The sequence below is a fragment of the Mya arenaria genome, chromosome 17 (assembly GCF_026914265.1).
Source record: "Mya arenaria isolate MELC-2E11 chromosome 17, ASM2691426v1".
Lineage (NCBI taxonomy): Eukaryota > Metazoa > Mollusca > Bivalvia > Myida > Myidae > Mya > Mya arenaria.
In genome coordinates, this window is record NC_069138.1 from 54,452,003 (window position 1) to 54,471,484 (window position 19,482).

General features: G+C 43.1%; 1 protein-coding gene across 2 annotated transcripts in view; it reads left to right on the forward strand.

Moving 5' to 3' along the window:
- The window catches only part of LOC128223084 (uncharacterized), a 47,354-nt gene that overhangs the window by 23,133 nt on the left and 4,739 nt on the right, over positions 1 to 19,482 (forward strand). For both annotated transcript variants that reach the window (XM_052932323.1, XM_052932321.1), the window contains exons 5-11: positions 13,774 to 13,845; positions 15,149 to 15,260; positions 15,517 to 15,682; positions 17,314 to 17,418; positions 17,890 to 17,992; positions 19,015 to 19,197; positions 19,406 to 19,464. In XM_052932323.1, coding sequence (XP_052788283.1) covers positions 13,774 to 13,845; positions 15,149 to 15,260; positions 15,517 to 15,682; positions 17,314 to 17,418; positions 17,890 to 17,992; positions 19,015 to 19,197; positions 19,406 to 19,464 — 800 coding nt within the window. The remainder of the gene's footprint in view (positions 1 to 13,773; positions 13,846 to 15,148; positions 15,261 to 15,516; positions 15,683 to 17,313; positions 17,419 to 17,889; positions 17,993 to 19,014; positions 19,198 to 19,405; positions 19,465 to 19,482) is intronic.

The window sequence follows — 19,482 nt, forward strand, 5'->3', positions numbered from 1 at the left end:
TGGTATGCGTGCTAGTTACATGGTATGTGGGCTAGTTACATGGTATGTGTGCTAGTTACATGGTATGCGTGCTAGTTACATGGTATGCGTGCTAGTTACATGGTATGTGGGCTAGTTACATGGTATGCGTGCTAGTTACATGGTATGTGGGCTAGTTACATGGTATGTGTGCTAGTTACATGGTATGTGGGCTAGTTACATGGTATGTGTGCTAGTTACATGGTATGTGGGCTAGTTACATGGTATGTGTGCTAGTTACATGGTATGTGTGCTAGTTACATGGTATGCGTGCTAGTTACATGGTATGTGGGCTAGTTACATGGTATGTGTGCTAGTTACATGGTATGCGTGCTAGTTACATGGTATGTGTGCTAGTTACATGGTATGCGTGCTAGTTACATGGTATGCGTGCTAGTTACATGGTATGTGGGCTAGTTACATGGTATGCGTGCTAGTTACATGGTATGTGTGCTAGTTACATGGTATGCGTGCTAGTTACATGGTATGCGTGCTAGTTACATGGTATGTGGGCTAGTTACATGGTATGTGTGCTAGTTACATGGTATGTGTGCTAGTTACATGGTATGTGTGCTAGTTACATGGTATGTGGGCTAGTTACATGGTATGTGTGCTAGTTACATGGTATGTGGGCTAGTTACATGGTATGTGTGCTAGTTACATGGTATGTGGGCTAGTTACATGGTATGTGGGCTAGTTACAAGGTATGCGTGCTAGTTACATGGTATGCGTGCTAGTTACATGGTATGTGGGCTAGTTACAAGGTATGCGTGCTAGTTACATGGTATGCGTGCTAGTTACATGGTATGTGGGCTAGTTACAAGGTATGCGTGCTAGTTACATGGTATGCGTGCTAGTTACATGGTATGTGGGCTAGTTACATGGTATGCGTGCTAGTTACAAGGTATGCGTGCTAGTTACATGGTATGCGTGCTAGTTACATGGTATGCGGGCTAGTTACAAGGTATGCGTGCTAGTTACATGGTATGCGTGCTAGTTACATGGTATGTGGGCTAGTTACATGGTATGCGTGCTAGTTACATGGTATGTGTGCTAGTTACAAGGTATGCGTGCTAGTTACATGGTATGCGTGCTAGTTACATGGTATGTGGGCTAGTTACAAGGTATGCGTGCTAGTTACATGGTATGCGTGCTAGTTACATGGTATGTGGGCTAGTTACATGGTATGCGTGCTAGTTACAAGGTATGCGTGCTAGTTACATGGTATGCGTGCTAGTTACATGGTATGTGGGCTAGTTACAAGGTATGCGTGCTAGTTACATGGTATGCGTGCTAGTTACATGGTATGTGGGCTAGTTACATGGTATGCGTGCTAGTTACATGGTATGTGTGCTAGTTACATGGTATGTGGGCTAGTTACATGGTATGCGTGCTAGTTACATGGTATGCGTGCTAGTTACATGGTATGTGGGCTAGTTACATGGTATGCGTGCTAGTTACATGGTATGCGTGCTAGTTACATGGTATGCGTGCTAGTTACATGGTATGCGTGCTCGTTACATGGTATGTGGGCTAGTTACATGGTATGTGTGCTAGTTACATGGTATGTGGGCTAGTTACATGGTATGCGTGCTAGTTACATGGTATGCGTGCTAGTTACATGGTATGCGTGCTAGTTACAAGGTATGCGTGCTAGTTACATGGTATGTGGGCTAGTTACATGGTATGCGTGCTAGTTACATGGTATGCGTGCTAGTTACATGGTATGTGGGCTAGTTACATGGTATGCGTGCTAGTTACAAGGTATGCGTGCTAGTTACATGGTATGCGTGCTAGTTACAAGGTATGCGTGCTAGTTACATGGTATGCGTGCTAGTTACATGGTATGTGGGCTAGTTACATGGTATGCGTGCTAGTTACATGGTATGTGGGCTAGTTACATGGTATGCGTGCTAGTTACATGGTATGTGGGCTAGTTACATGGTATGTGTGCTAGTTACATGGTATGCGTGCTAGTTACATGGTATGCGTGCTAGTTACATGGTATGCGTGCTAGTTACATGGTATGCGGGCTAGTTACATGGTATGTGGGCTAGTTACATGGTATGCGGGCTAGTTACATGGTATGCGGGCTAGTTACATGGTATGCGGGCTAGTTACATGGTATGTGGGCTAGTTACATGGTATGTGTGCTAGTTACATGGTATGTGGGCTAGTTACATGGTATGCGTGCTAGTTACAAGGTATGTGGGCTAGTTACATGGTATGCGTGCTAGTTACATGGTATGTGTGCTAGTTACATGGTATGTGGGCTAGTTACATGGTATGCGTGCTAGTTACATGGTATGTGGGCTAGTTACATGGTATGCGTGCTAGTTACATGGTATGTGGGCTAGTTACATGGTATGCGTGCTAGTTACATGGTATGTGTGCTAGTTACATGGTATGCGTGCTAGTTACATGGTATGCGTGCTAGTTACATGGTATGCGTGCTAGTTACATGGTATGCGTGCCAGTTACATGGTATGCGTGCTAGTTACATGGTATGCGTGCCAGTTACATGGTATGCGTGCTAGTTACATGGTATGCGTGCTAGTTACATGGTATGCGTGCCAGTTACATGGTATGCGTGCTAGTTACATGGTATGCGTGCTAGTTACATGGTATGCGTGCTAGTTACATGGTATGCGTGCTAGTTACATGGTATGCGTGCTAGTTACATGGTATGCGTGCTAGTTACATGGTATGCGTGCTAGTTACATGGTATGTGGGCTAGTTACATGGTATGTGGGCTAGTTACATGGTATGCGTGCTAGTTACATGGTATGCGTGCTAGTTACATGGTATGCGTGCTAGTTACATGGTATGCGTGCTAGTTACATGGTATGCGGGCTAGTTACATGGTATGCGGGCTAGTTACATGGTATGCGTGCTAGTTACATGGTATGTGGGCTAGTTACATGGTATGTGGGCTAGTTACATGGTATGCGGGCTAGTTACAAGGTATGTGGGCTAGTTACATGGTATGTGGGCTAGTTACATGGTATGCGGGCTAGTTACATGGTATGCGTGCTAGTTACATGGTATGTGGGCTAGTTACATGGTATGCGTGCTAGTTACATGGTATGTGGGCTAGTTACATGGTATGTGGGCTAGTTACATGGTATGCGTGCTAGTTACATGGTATGTGGGCTAGTTACATGGTATGCGGGCTAGTTACATGGTATGCGGGCTAGTTACATGGTATGCCTGCTAGTTACAAGGTATGCGGGCTAGTTACAAGGTATGCGGGCTAGTTACATGGTATGCGTGCTAGTTACATGGTATGCGTGCTAGTTACATGGTATGCGGGCTAGTTACATGGTATGCGGGCTAGTTACATGGTATGCGGGCTAGTTACATGGTATGCGTGCTAGTTACATGGTATGTGGGCTAGTTACAAGGTATGCGGGCTAGTTACATGGTATGCGTGCTAGTTACATGGTATGCGTGCCAGTTACATGGTATGCGTGCTAGTTACATGGTATGCGTGCTAGTTACATGGTATGCGTGCCAGTTACATGGTATGCGGGCTAGTTACATGGTATGTGTGCCAGTTACATGGTATGCGTGCTAGTTACATGGTATGCGGGCTAGTTACAAGGTATGCGGGCTAGTTACATGGTATGCGTGCCAGTTACATGGTATGCGTGCTAGTTACATGGTATGCGTGCTAGTTACATGGTATGCGTGCTAGTTACATAGTATGCCTGCTAGTTACATGGTATGCGTGCTAGTTACATGGTATGCGTGCTAGTTACATAGTATGTGGGCTAGTTACAAGGTATGCGTGCTAGTTACATGGTATGCGTGCCAGTTACATGGTATGCGTGCTAGTTACATGGTATGCGTGCTAGTTACATGGTATGCGTGCTAGTTACATAGTATGCCTGCTTGTTACAAGGTATGCGTGCTAGTTACATGGTATGCGTGCTAGTTACATAGTATGTGGGCTAGTTACAAGGTATGCGTGCTAGTTACATGGTATGCGTGCCAGTTACAAGGTATGCGTGCTAGTTACATAGTATGCGGGCTAGTTACAAGGTATGCGTGCTAGTTACATGGTATGCGTGCTAGTTACAAGGTATGCGTGCTAGTTACATAGTATGCGGGCTAGTTACAAGGTATGCGGGCTAGTTACATGGTATGCGTGCCAGTTACATGGTATGCGGGCTAGTTACATGGTATGCGTGCCAGTTACAAGGTATGCGTGCTAGTTACATGGTATGCGTGCTAGTTACATGGTATGCGGGCTAGTTACATGGTATGCGGGCTAGTTACATGGTATGCGTGCTAGTTACATGGTATGCGTGCTAGTTACATGGTATGCGTGCTAGTTACATGGTATGCGTGCTAGTTACATGGTATGCGTGCTAGTTACATGGTATGCGGGCTAGTTACAAGGTATGCGTGCTAGTTACATGGTATGCGTGCTAGTTACATGGTATGCGGGCTAGTTACAAGGTATGCGTGCTAGTTACATGGTATGCGTGCTAGTTACATGGTATGCGTGCTAGTTACATGGTATGCGGGCTAGTTACATGGTATGCGTGCTAGTTACATGGTATGCGTGCTAGTTACATGGTATGCGTGCTAGTTACATGGTATGCGTGCTAGTTACATGGTATGTGGGCTAGTTACATGGTATGCGGGCTAGTTACATGGTATGCGTGCTAGTTACATGGTATGCGTGCTAGTTACATGGTATGCGTGCTAGTTACATGGTATGCGTGCTAGTTACATGGTATGCGGGCTAGTTACATGGTATGTGGGCTAGTTACATGGTATGCGTGCTAGTTACATGGTATGTGGGCTAGTTACATGGTATGCGGGCTAGTTACATGGTATGTGGGCTAGTTACATGGTATGTGGGCTAGTTACATGGTATGTGGGCTAGTTACATGGTATGTGGGCTAGTTACATGGTATGCGGGCTAGTTACATGGTATGCGGGCTAGTTACATGGTATGTGGGCTAGTTACATGGTATGTGGGCTAGTTACATGGTATGTGGGCTAGTTACATGGTATGCGTGCTAGTTACATGGTATGTGTGCTAGTTACATGGTATGTGGGCTAGTTACATGGTATGTGTGCTAGTTACAAGGTATGTGGGCTAGTTACATGGTATGTGGGCTAGTTACATGGTATGTGGGCTAGTTACATGGTATGCGTGCTAGTTACATGGTATGTGTGCTAGTTACATGGTATGCGTGCTAGTTACATGGTATGTGGGCTAGTTACATGGTATGCGTGCTAGTTACATGGTATGTGTGCTAGTTACATGGTATGTGGGCTAGTTACATGGTATGCGTGCTAGTTACATGGTATGCGTGCTAGTTACATGGTATGCGTGCTAGTTACATGGTATGTGGGCTAGTTACATGGTATGTGTGCTAGTTACATGGTATGTGGGCTAGTTACATGGTATGTGTGCTAGTTACATGGTATGTGGGCTAGTTACATGGTATGTGTGCTAGTTACATGGTATGTGGGCTAGTTACATGGTATGTGTGCTAGTTACATGGTATGTGTGCTAGTTACATGGTATGCGTGCTAGTTACATGGTATGTGGGCTAGTTACATGGTATGTGTGCTAGTTACATGGTATGCGTGCTAGTTACATGGTATGTGTGCTAGTTACATGGTATGTGTGCTAGTTACATGGTATGCGTGCTAGTTACATGGTATGTGTGCTAGTTACATGGTATGCGTGCTAGTTACATGGTATGTGTGCTAGTTACATGGTATGCGTGCTAGTTACATGGTATGCGTGCTAGTTACATGGTATGTGGGCTAGTTACATGGTATGTGTGCTAGTTACATGGTATGTGTGCTAGTTACATGGTATGTGTGCTAGTTACATGGTATGTGGGCTAGTTACATGGTATGTGTGCTAGTTACATGGTATGTGTGCTAGTTACATGGTATGTGTGCTAGTTACATGGTATGTGGGCTAGTTACATGGTATGTGGGCTAGTTACAAGGTATGCGTGCTAGTTACATGGTATGCGTGCTAGTTACATGGTATGTGGGCTAGTTACATGGTATGCGTGCTAGTTACATGGTATGCGTGCTAGTTACAAGGTATGCGTGCTAGTTACATGGTATGCGTGCTAGTTACATGGTATGTGGGCTAGTTACAAGGTATGCGTGCTAGTTACATGGTATGCGTGCTAGTTACATGGTATGTGGGCTAGTTACATGGTATGCGTGCTAGTTACAAGGTATGCGTGCTAGTTACATGGTATGCGTGCTAGTTACATGGTATGTGGGCTAGTTACAAGGTATGCGTGCTAGTTACATGGTATGCGTGCTAGTTACATGGTATGTGGGCTAGTTACATGGTATGCGTGCTAGTTACATGGTATGTGTGCTAGTTACAAGGTATGCGTGCTAGTTACATGGTATGCGTGCTAGTTACATGGTATGTGGGCTAGTTACAAGGTATGCGTGCTAGTTACATGGTATGCGTGCTAGTTACATGGTATGTGGGCTAGTTACAAGGTATGCGTGCTAGTTACATGGTATGCGTGCTAGTTACATGGTATGTGGGCTAGTTACATGGTATGCGTGCTAGTTACATGGTATGCGTGCTAGTTACATGGTATGCGTGCTAGTTACATGGTATGTGGGCTAGTTACAAGGTATGCGTGCTAGTTACATGGTATGCGTGCTAGTTACATGGTATGTGGGCTAGTTACATGGTATGCGTGCTAGTTACATGGTATGTGTGCTAGTTACATGGTATGTGGGCTAGTTACATGGTATGCGTGCTAGTTACATGGTATGCGTGCTAGTTACATGGTATGTGGGCTAGTTACATGGTATGTGTGCTAGTTACATGGTATGCGTGCTAGTTACATGGTATGCGTGCTAGTTACATGGTATGCGTGCTCGTTACATGGTATGTGGGCTAGTTACATGGTATGTGTGCTAGTTACATGGTATGCGTGCTAGTTACATGGTATGCGTGCTAGTTACATGGTATGCGTGCTAGTTACATGGTATGCGTGCTAGTTACAAGGTATGCGTGCTAGTTACATGGTATGTGGGCTAGTTACATGGTATGCGTGCTAGTTACATGGTATGCGTGCTAGTTACATGGTATGTGGGCTAGTTACATGGTATGCGTGCTAGTTACAAGGTATGCGTGCTAGTTACATGGTATGCGTGCTAGTTACAAGGTATGCGTGCTAGTTACATGGTATGCGTGCTAGTTACATGGTATGTGGGCTAGTTACATGGTATGCGTGCTAGTTACATGGTATGTGGGCTAGTTACATGGTATGCGTGCTAGTTACATGGTATGTGGGCTAGTTACATGGTATGTGTGCTAGTTACATGGTATGCGTGCTAGTTACATGGTATGCGTGCTAGTTACATGGTATGCGTGCTAGTTACATGGTATGTGGGCTAGTTACATGGTATGTGGGCTAGTTACATGGTATGCGGGCTAGTTACATGGTATGCGGGCTAGTTACATGGTATGTGGGCTAGTTACATGGTATGTGGGCTAGTTACATGGTATGTGTGCTAGTTACATGGTATGTGGGCTAGTTACATGGTATGCGTGCTAGTTACATGGTATGTGGGCTAGTTACATGGTATGCGTGCTAGTTACATGGTATGTGTGCTAGTTACATGGTATGTGGGCTAGTTACATGGTATGCGTGCTAGTTACAAGGTATGTGGGCTAGTTACATGGTATGCGTGCTAGTTACATGGTATGTGGGCTAGTTACATGGTATGCGTGCTAGTTACATGGTATGTGTGCTAGTTACATGGTATGCGTGCTAGTTACATGGTATGCGTGCTAGTTACATGGTATGCGTGCTAGTTACATGGTATGCGTGCCAGTTACATGGTATGCGTGCTAGTTACATGGTATGCGTGCTAGTTACATGGTATGCGTGCCAGTTACATGGTATGCGTGCTAGTTACATGGTATGCGTGCTAGTTACATGGTATGCGTGCTAGTTACATGGTATGCGTGCTAGTTACATGGTATGCGTGCTAGTTACATGGTATGCGTGCTAGTTACATGGTATGCGTGCTAGTTACATGGTATGTGGGCTAGTTACATGGTATGTGGGCTAGTTACATGGTATGCGTGCTAGTTACATGGTATGCGTGCTAGTTACATGGTATGCGTGCTAGTTACATGGTATGCGTGCTAGTTACATGGTATGCGGGCTAGTTACATGGTATGCGGGCTAGTTACATGGTATGCGTGCTAGTTACATGGTATGTGGGCTAGTTACATGGTATGTGGGCTAGTTACATGGTATGCGGGCTAGTTACAAGGTATGTGGGCTAGTTACATGGTATGTGGGCTAGTTACATGGTATGCGGGCTAGTTACATGGTATGCGTGCTAGTTACATGGTATGCGTGCTAGTTACATGGTATGCGTGCTAGTTACATGGTATGTGGGCTAGTTACATGGTATGTGGGCTAGTTACATGGTATGCGTGCTAGTTACATGGTATGTGGGCTAGTTACATGGTATGCGGGCTAGTTACATGGTATGCCTGCTAGTTACATGGTATGCCTGCTAGTTACAAGGTATGCGGGCTAGTTACAAGGTATGCGGGCTAGTTACATGGTATGCGTGCTAGTTACATGGTATGCGGGCTAGTTACATGGTATGCGGGCTAGTTACAAGGTATGTGGGCTAGTTACATGGTATGTGGGCTAGTTACATGGTATGTGGGCTAGTTACATGGTATGCGGGCTAGTTACATGGTATGCGTGCTAGTTACATGGTATGTGGGCTAGTTACATGGTATGCGTGCTAGTTACATGGTATGTGGGCTAGTTACATGGTATGTGGGCTAGTTACATGGTATGCGTGCTAGTTACATGGTATGTGGGCTAGTTACATGGTATGCGGTCTAGTTACATGGTATGCGGGCTAGTTACATGGTATGCCTGCTAGTTACAAGGTATGCGGGCTAGTTACAAGGTATGCGGGCTAGTTACATGGTATGCGTGCTAGTTACATGGTATGCGTGCTAGTTACATGGTATGCGGGCTAGTTACATGGTATGCGGGCTAGTTACATGGTATGCGGGCTAGTTACATGGTATGCGTGCTAGTTACATGGTATGTGGGCTAGTTACAAGGTATGCGGGCTAGTTACATGGTATGCGTGCTAGTTACATGGTATGCGTGCCAGTTACATGGTATGCGTGCTAGTTACATGGTATGCGTGCTAGTTACATGGTATGCGTGCCAGTTACATGGTATGCGGGCTAGTTACATGGTATGTGTGCCAGTTACATGGTATGCGTGCTAGTTACATGGTATGCGGGCTAGTTACAAGGTATGCGGGCTAGTTACATGGTATGCGTGCCAGTTACATGGTATGCGTGCTAGTTACATGGTATGCGTGCTAGTTACATGGTATGCGTGCTAGTTACATAGTATGCCTGCTAGTTACAAGGTATGCGTGCTAGTTACATGGTATGCGTGCTAGTTACATAGTATGTGGGCTAGTTACAAGGTATGCGTGCTAGTTACATGGTATGCGTGCCAGTTACATGGTATGCGTGCTAGTTACATGGTATGCGTGCTAGTTACATGGTATGCGTGCTAGTTACATAGTATGCCTGCTTGTTACAAGGTATGCGTGCTAGTTACATGGTATGCGTGCTAGTTACATAGTATGTGGGCTAGTTACAAGGTATGCGTGCTAGTTACATGGTATGCGTGCCAGTTACAAGGTATGCGTGCTAGTTACATAGTATGCGGGCTAGTTACAAGGTATGCGTGCTAGTTACATGGTATGCGTGCTAGTTACAAGGTATGCGTGCTAGTTACATAGTATGCGGGCTAGTTACAAGGTATGTGGGCTAGTTACATGGTATGTGGGCTAGTTACATGGTATGCGGGCTAGTTACATGGTATGCGTGCTAGTTACATGGTATGTGGGCTAGTTACATGGTATGCGTGCTAGTTACATGGTATGTGGGCTAGTTACATGGTATGTGGGCTAGTTACATGGTATGCGTGCTAGTTACATGGTATGTGGGCTAGTTACATGGTATGCGGTCTAGTTACATGGTATGCGGGCTAGTTACATGGTATGCCTGCTAGTTACAAGGTATGCGGGCTAGTTACAAGGTATGCGGGCTAGTTACATGGTATGCGTGCTAGTTACATGGTATGCGTGCTAGTTACATGGTATGCGGGCTAGTTACATGGTATGCGGGCTAGTTACATGGTATGCGGGCTAGTTACATGGTATGCGTGCTAGTTACATGGTATGTGGGCTAGTTACAAGGTATGCGGGCTAGTTACATGGTATGCGTGCTAGTTACATGGTATGCGTGCCAGTTACATGGTATGCGTGCTAGTTACATGGTATGCGTGCTAGTTACATGGTATGCGTGCCAGTTACATGGTATGCGGGCTAGTTACATGGTATGTGTGCCAGTTACATGGTATGCGTGCTAGTTACATGGTATGCGGGCTAGTTACAAGGTATGCGGGCTAGTTACATGGTATGCGTGCCAGTTACATGGTATGCGTGCTAGTTACATGGTATGCGTGCTAGTTACATGGTATGCGTGCTAGTTACATAGTATGCCTGCTAGTTACAAGGTATGCGTGCTAGTTACATGGTATGCGTGCTAGTTACATAGTATGTGGGCTAGTTACAAGGTATGCGTGCTAGTTACATGGTATGCGTGCTAGTTACATGGTATGCGTGCTAGTTACATGGTATGCGTGCTAGTTACATGGTATGCGTGCTAGTTACATAGTATGCCTGCTTGTTACAAGGTATGCGTGCTAGTTACATGGTATGCGTGCTAGTTACATGGTATGTGGGCTAGTTACAAGGTATGCGTGCTAGTTACATGGTATGCGTGCCAGTTACAAGGTATGCGTGCTAGTTACATAGTATGCGGGCTAGTTACAAGGTATGCGTGCTAGTTACATGGTATGCGTGCTAGTTACAAGGTATGCGTGCTAGTTACATAGTATGCGGGCTAGTTACAAGGTATGCGGGCTAGTTACATGGTATGCGTGCCAGTTACATGGTATGCGGGCTAGTTACATGGTATGCGTGCCAGTTACAAGGTATGCGTGCTAGTTACATGGTATGCGTGCTAGTTACATGGTATGCGTGCTAGTTACATGGTATGCGGGCTAGTTACATGGTATGCGGGCTAGTTACATGGTATGCGTGCTAGTTACATGGTATGCGTGCTAGTTACATGGTATGCGTGCTAGTTACATGGTATGCGTGCTAGTTACATGGTATGCGTGCTAGTTACATGGTATGCGTGCTAGTTACATGGTATGCGGGCTAGTTACAAGGTATGCGTGCTAGTTACATGGTATGCGTGCTAGTTACATGGTATGCGGGCTAGTTACAAGGTATGCGTGCTAGTTACATGGTATGCGTGCTAGTTACATGGTATGCGTGCTAGTTACATGGTATGCGGGCTAGTTACATGGTATGCGTGCTAGTTACATGGTATGCGTGCTAGTTACATGGTATGCGTGCTAGTTACATGGTATGCGTGCTAGTTACATGGTATGCGTGCCAGTTACATAGTATGCGTGCCAGTTACATGGTATGCGGGCTAGTTACATGGTATGCGTGCCAGTTACATAGTATGCGGGCTAGTTACAAGGTATGCGGGCTAGTTACATGGTATGCGTGCTAGTTACATGGTATGCGTGCTAGTTACATGGTATGCGTGCTAGTTACAAGGTATGCGTGCTAGTTACATGGTATGCGTGCCAGTTACATGGTATGCGTGCCAGTTACATGGTCTTTTGTGCTAGTTACATGGTATGCGTGCTAGTTACATGGTATGCGTGCTAGTTACATGGTCTTTTGTGCTAGTTACATGGTATGCGTGCTTGTTACATGGTATGCGTGCTAGTTACATGGTCTTTTGTGCTAGTTACATGGTATGCGTGCTAGTTACATGGTATGCGTGCTAGTTACATGGTCTTTTGTGCTAGTTACATGGTATGCGTGCTAGTTACATGGTATGCGTGCTAGTTACATGGTATGCGTGCTAGTTACATGGTATGCGTGCTAGTTACATGGTATGCGTGCTAGTTACATGGTATGCGTGCTAGTTACATGGTATGCGTGCTAGTTACATGGTATGCGTGCTAGTTACATGGTATGCGTGCTAGTTACATGGTATGCGTGCTAGTTACATGGTATGCGTGCTAGTTACATGGTATGCGTGCTAGTTACATGGTATGCGTGCCAGTTACATGGTATGCGTGCTAGTTACATGGTATGCGTGCTAGTTACATGGTATGCGTGCCAGTTACATGGTATGCGTGCCAGTTACATGGTATGCGTGCCAGTTACATGGTATGCGTGCCAGTTACATGGTATGCGTGCCAGTTACATGGTATGCGTGCCAGTTACATGGTATGCGTGCCAGTTACATGGTATGCGTGCCAGTTACATGGTATGCGTGCCAGTTACATGGTATGCGTGCCAGTTACATGGTATGCGTGCCAGTTACATGGTATGCGTGCCAGTTACATGGTATGCGTGCCAGTTACATGGTATGCGTGCCAGTTACATGGTATGCGTGCCAGTTACATGGTATGCGTGCCAGTTACATGGTATGCGTGCTAGTTACATGGTATGCGTGCTAGTTACATGGTATGCGTGCTAGTTACATGGTATGCGTGCTAGTTACAAGGTATGCGTGCTAGTTACATGGTATGCGTGCCAGTTACATGGTATGCGTGCTAGTTACATGGTATGCGTGCCAGTTACATGGTATGCGTGCCAGTTACATGGTATGCGTGCCAGTTACATGGTATGCGTGCCAGTTACATGGTATGCGTGCCAGTTACATGGTATGCGTGCCAGTTACATGGTATGCGTGCCAGTTACATGGTATGCGTGCCAGTTACATGGTATGCGTGCTAGTTACATGGTATGCGTGCTAGTTACATGGTATGCGTGCTAGTTACATGGTCTTTTGTGCTAGTTACATGGTATGCGTGCTAGTTACATGGTATGCGTGCTAGTTACATGGTATGCGTGCTAGTTACATGGTCTTTTGTGCTAGTTACATGGTATGCGTGCCAGTTACATGGTATGCGTGCTAGTTACATGGTCTTTTGTGCTAGTTACATGGTCTTTTGTGCTAGTTACATGGTATGCGTGCTAGTTACATGGTATGCGTGCTAGTTACATGGTATGCGTGCTAGTTACATGGTATGCGTGCTAGTTACATGGTATGCGTGCCAGTTACATGGTATGCGTGCTAGTTACATGGTATGCGTGCTAGTTACATGGTATGCGTGCTAGTTACATGGTATGCGTGCTAGTTACATGGTATGCGTGCTAGTTACATGGTATGCGTGCTAGTTACATGGTCTTTTGTGCTAGTTACATGGTATGGGTGCTAGTTACAAGGTATGCGTGCTAGTTACATGGTATGCGTGCTAGTTACATGGTATGCGTGCTAGTTACATGGTATGCGTGCTAGTTACATGGTATGCGTGCTAGTTACATGGTATGCGTGCTAGTTACATGGTATGCGTGCTAGTTACATGGTATGCATGCTAGTTACATGGTATGCGTGCTAGTTACATGGTATGCGTGCTAGTTACATGGTCTTTTGTGCCAGTTACATGGTCTTTTGTGCTAGTTACATGGTATGCGTGCTAGTTACATGGTATGCCTGCTGGTTACATGGTATGCGTGCTAGTTACATGGTATGCAGGCTAGTTACATGGTATGCATTTGAATTTTCAGTTGAAAAGCTCTATTGTCCCCCAAGTCAAAAGAAATTGTGTGGCTGTTTACAGAAATTCATAAAGACATCAGGTAAGTTTGGAGGTTTGTGTGTCTTAAAGTCAATTAAACGTAAGGGCAAATAACACTTAACAATCGGTGGCCTGGATCATGTTAAATTTTATGATACATTTGATAAGTCATTTTAGTCGTACGTTTTTACTATTAAGTACTTCCATATCATGATACATGTATGCAATTCCTCAGACCAGAACCATCTTGGTAGCTACCTGCCCTAGAGAATGTTACATCTTGTATGCAGTTCCTCAGACCAGAACCATCTTGGTAGCTACCTGCCCATGTTACATCTTGCCTTACAATTTGTATTTCTTGATTCTTAAGCTTGGCTGGGGTTTTTTTAAGAAAAGTTGTGGAATTGTTATATCCATGATGTTGTCGTCAGTGACATTGTCTGTGTTCAAGTACAACAAATAATACAAATGCACATGTGTAGCAAGGCCCATAACTCTGGCTTTTTAATCATTGTTGAGTTATGCCCCTTTTTGACAGGGTAAGAACAGAAGAGCATTGATGTCATCTTGCTGTGCTCTTTTTAGCTGGTCTGTTTGAAGATTAAGCAGAGCTATACTACTCACTCTTGCGTCGGCGTCACACCTTGGTTAAGGTTTCGCATGTATTAGTCTGTAAGTCATTATATCAGCAGATATATCATGTATTGCTTTTTAGATATGTGTTCCCAACTTAGTACCCATCATACTTAATTAATTTAAAAAAAACAACAACAAATTATGGGCTTTTATTATTCTTCTTAGAAATTTTGGTTAAGGTTAATTGCATATTAACAATCATAGGTTTATATCTAAGCAACTACTTGATGTATTGCATTGAGACTTTATACGACAGTACTCAGCCATTTTACCTATTTAAATAATAAAGTTAGATAACTCTATTTTGCATAAAATGCAAATTATGGCCCTCTAGTGTTCGTAATTATCCAACCTTCTGAATTAATCAAGTAAGATAACTCTGTCTTGCATATAATATAAACTGCCCCTTTATTATTCAACTTAGAAAATCTGGATAAGGTTTTGCATGTAAGCGCATATAATTCTATAACTCTGCAATTACTTTATGTATGGCATTGAAACTTTATACAATCATGTATGGTTATTTAATCTTCCACATAATGCAAATTTTGCACCTTTATTTTTTTACTGGTTATGGTTTTGCATGGAATCTAATTTTACAGTGATCCATGGACGTTTCACCTAAACTTTGCAATCTTTAAACTTTAAAAGTGGTGGAATAGGCTCGCCGCTGTCCCTGTGACAGCTCTTAATAACTTGTAGGTTACATGTAGGCTGGTATGTTTCAGTGAAATCTGACCAGAAGCATGAAGTTGACTTGCTGCTTGATCTGATGAAGGAAGCTGAAAAACTGAGACAGGAAAAATGCTATGTCATGCCAGAAAACCAAAAAACCAGAGTGTAAGTTTCATTTGAGTCATTTTATAAAACCCCTAATATTTACATTTATGTACGCTTATTATGATCAATTTTATCTTCAAGTGTAACATTAAGAGTTCCTTATGATAAGAGAAACTAAATCATTCTTCTGTTGTTATTTTTTTGTATTTTGACTTTATTTATGGAGTGTGTTATGGGCAATGTTAAGCATTCTTCACAACTTTCCCTTTTCTATTAATTATGTGCAGATATCTATAATACTTGTTTTTCTCAACAGCTCAGTAGGTTTGGGCAATGGTCAGAAGAAGTCAAAGCGTTTTGAGGATTTTGTGATTATCCATCGTCAGAGGCTGCGGGAAGACATGAGACTTTGCGAGCGCGCCACACAGAGGATACTCATATACTCCAATAACTTCCTGCACAAACGCCTTAAAACGGACAATGTAATACCCCTTACTGGTTTGGCCTACAAAAAAAATACATTTGGTTCGGGTAACCCGACCCTACCTACGGAATAGACGCCGACCCTACCATTTTTGTGTCGCCTGAGAGACGAGATATAGGGGTTACTTTTGTCAGCGGCGGCGGCGTTCGCGTCCCATTTTCGCTTGTCCAGGGTATATCTCCTAAACTATTAGTGGTATCAACTTGAAATTTCATATGTAGATAGATCTAATTGAGGGCAAGTGCAGTGCACAAGAACTGTTACTCTTGCTTCCATATTTTTAGAGTTATTGCCCTTTGTTAATTTTCTTGCTTAGGTTTTGTCTGTGGCATATCTCGTAAACTATAGGAGGTATCAACCTGAAACTTATTCCGTAGGTACTTATTCCGTGTATATCTGATTGAGGGAAAGTGCAGTGCACAAAAACCGTAACTCTTGCATCTAAATGTTTAGAGTTATTGCCCTTTGTTAATTTTCATGCTTAAAGTTTTGTCCGGGGCATATCTTGAAGAATATAAGAGGTATCAACTTGAAACTTCATAGCTAGATAGATCTCATTGAGGGCAAGTGCAGTGCACAAGAACCCTAACTCTTGCTGCCATATTTTTAGAGTTATTGCCCTTTGTGAGTTTTGTCCGGGGCATATCTTGAAGAATATAAGAGGTATCAACTTGAAACTTCATAGCTAGATAGATCTCATTGAGGGCAAGTGCAGTGCACAAGAACCGTTACTCTTGCTGCCATATTTTTAGAGTTATTGCCCTTGTTAATTTTCTTGCTTAGGTTTTGTCCGTGGCATATCTCGTAAACTATCAAATGCCACCTACACTTGAAAGTTAAATGGCAACATCATTGTCTATACATGAATAAAATGCCAATCTAACAGCTATAGTGTCGACAGTAAATAATTCGTCAGGCGACACATCCGACTCGCGGAGTTCTAGTTATAGTCAGTTTGAGAACAAAATGAAAAACTAAAAAAAAAATGAAAAACTAAAAACTTTTTTTTATTTTTTTATTTTTTTTTTAATTGCTTTTCAATATGTAGTTTAAAACCTTGAATGCTTATACAGAAGAAAACTTTAACACCATTCAACTATGATGAAACTGACATTCTTAAAAAAAGGTAATAAAAAAACAACAAAAAAAACTACCATACTTATTTCTGAAAAGGATGTTACCCTAACCAAACAACTTTTTTTCTAGGCCTTTGCATACATAATAAAGGTTTGTATCAATTGAATGTCAATAAGCCTCGTTGGCTGAAAGAGCGGAACCATTAAGTATGGTTTTAGCTACAGTGTTAAACTGTTATGGAAGGGTGCTCATGCACCCTATCCTTCTTAGGCATTACCTTTCTGCCCTCTTGGGAGTCCAGCAAAGGCACCCTTCTGCCTTAAGTTCTTCAGACTGTCAAATATTCCCTTTTTGTGATTAAAACTCGTAATAAGATTAAAAATCCATTATAAATACATACCGGTATGAACTTGACATATTTGGCAGTTGAAATCTAATACGACTTTAATTTATCACAATTTTATCTTTTTCTGTGAAATTTAACATTTTTTTATGCCTCACTAAGGTAAGAATAATGTTATTGCCTTTAATTATAATTCTCTTATCATTCAGAGGCCGTGTCGTATAGAGCGTACCCGTGGTAAGGCAATTCTTGGCAAGCTGCCAGATATTGAGGCTATGATTGACATGTACTGCTGTGCAGATAGCTGTGTAATGGTGGGTAAAAGATATAATGTTAGCTTATCTGTTTTAGGTATTACGGTGAATCACATGTAAAAACTGGTGGAAGTGTTAAGCACAAAACCTAAGGTCACATATGTATCAAGGCCCATAATTAAACGCTATTCTCCTATATTTACTACAAAATAAGACATTTTTTAGGACAGATAATTTCAATGACACAAAATAATAATAAACAAAATCAGATATTATGTTAATGTACAATTACAACAGTAATTTTGCCACAATAGTTGAGAAAATAACTTTGCTCTATATCATAAAACAGTTAAAATAAAAAAAAATGTGAAAAATTAAAAATATGTGGCAACCCAGTAAGATGTTCCTCTGGCTGATAAATCACTAATTATAAGATATACTAACAATGTGTATACACAGAATATTTGATGTGACAAATAAAAAAAGTCTGTTTTTCATTGCCACAAAATAAGCTATTATATAACCTTACAGCTGGCTCTGACCCACCGCCGCCTGCTTCAAGATTGGAGGACCCGGGCACAGCAAGGCCAAGCTGAGGCAAGGAGAGTGCTAGCTGAGATGCTTACACCAGCAGGTAAGATTGGAGAACGCGGGCACAGCAAAGACAAGCTAAAGCAAGGAGGAGGCTAGCTGAGATGCTAACACCAGCAGGTAAGATTGGAGAAGAGGGCACAGCAAGGGCAAGGAGGGTGCTAGCTGAGATGTTAACACCAGCAGGTAAGATTGGAGAACCTGGGCACAGCAAGGGCAAGCTGGGGCAAGGAGGGGGCTAGCTGAGATGCTAACACCAGCAGGTAAGATTAGAGAACCTGGGCACAGCAAGGGCAAGGAGGGTGCTAGCTGAGATGCTAACACCAGTAGGTAAGATTGAAGAAACTGGGCACAGCAAGGGCAAGGAGGGAGCTAGCTGAGATGCTTACACCAGCTGGTAAGATTGGAGAACCCGGGCACAGCAAGGGTAAGCTGAGGCAAGGAGGGGGCTAGCTGAGATGCTTACACCAGCAGGTAAGATTGGAGAACCCACACAGCAAAGGCTAGCTGAGGCAAGGAGGGTGCTAGCAGAGATGCTTACACCAGCAGTTTAGGTTGGAGAACCCGCACAAAGCAAGGGCAAGCTGAGGCAAGGACAGTGCTAGCTGAGATGCTTACAACGGCAGGTAAGATTGGAGAATCTGGGCACAACAAGGGCAAGCTGAGGCAAGGAGGGTGCTAGGTCAGATGCTTACATAAGCAGGTAAGATTGGAGAACCCGCCCACAACTGAGGCAAAGGGGGTGCCAGCTGAGATTCTTACAACAGAAATGCCAAGTGATAGGCACCTCACATTCTGGTTTTCATCATGAACAATAAATGTCAACTATGATAGCTTTCCTCTGCATAAATAATGAAATTTATTGGCACTTTACAACCCTTCTCTTTTGCTATGGATTGCAACTGCACTTTAATATTATCATACGATGATTAAGTCCCTTTACAATGACTAGATTAAATTTACTTGAATTATTATGGACCTTGGTTAATATAGAACATTTTATGAACGTTATCATCTGCATCTGCCTCTGCTTCTGGTGCTATTATATACTTTAATTATTCTCAGGAGCGACCCACTTCAACTGTAACACGTTCATCACCATGGTTACGGGCTGTTCCAACTCAACAATCACGAAGGTGTGTAACCACATGACCTTGACTGGAGGGATAAGGGACCCACCAGAGCATGGGCTCAAGAAGTACTGGCAGGAACACTTTAAGAAAGCAGGGACCAGGTCGGAAAATACTGGTATGTGCAGCTTGTTTGTTTTAGAATTAATTGTGTTTACTACTTTGCCCATTAATCCAAAAATTATTTTGTAAATACAGGTTCTTGGACTTAATACAAAAAAACATGAAACAAGTATCACTTTATTACCAGAAAATTATTATTCAGACAATGTTAAAGAACATTAAATCATTTGTGATTAAATACTTTCATTTGATACATATTACAGAGACTCAAGATGCTGAAATCGCAGAAGGAAGTGGGAAAAGAAAGAAAACTGTTTCTGAGGTATCTCTTCCCAACCTT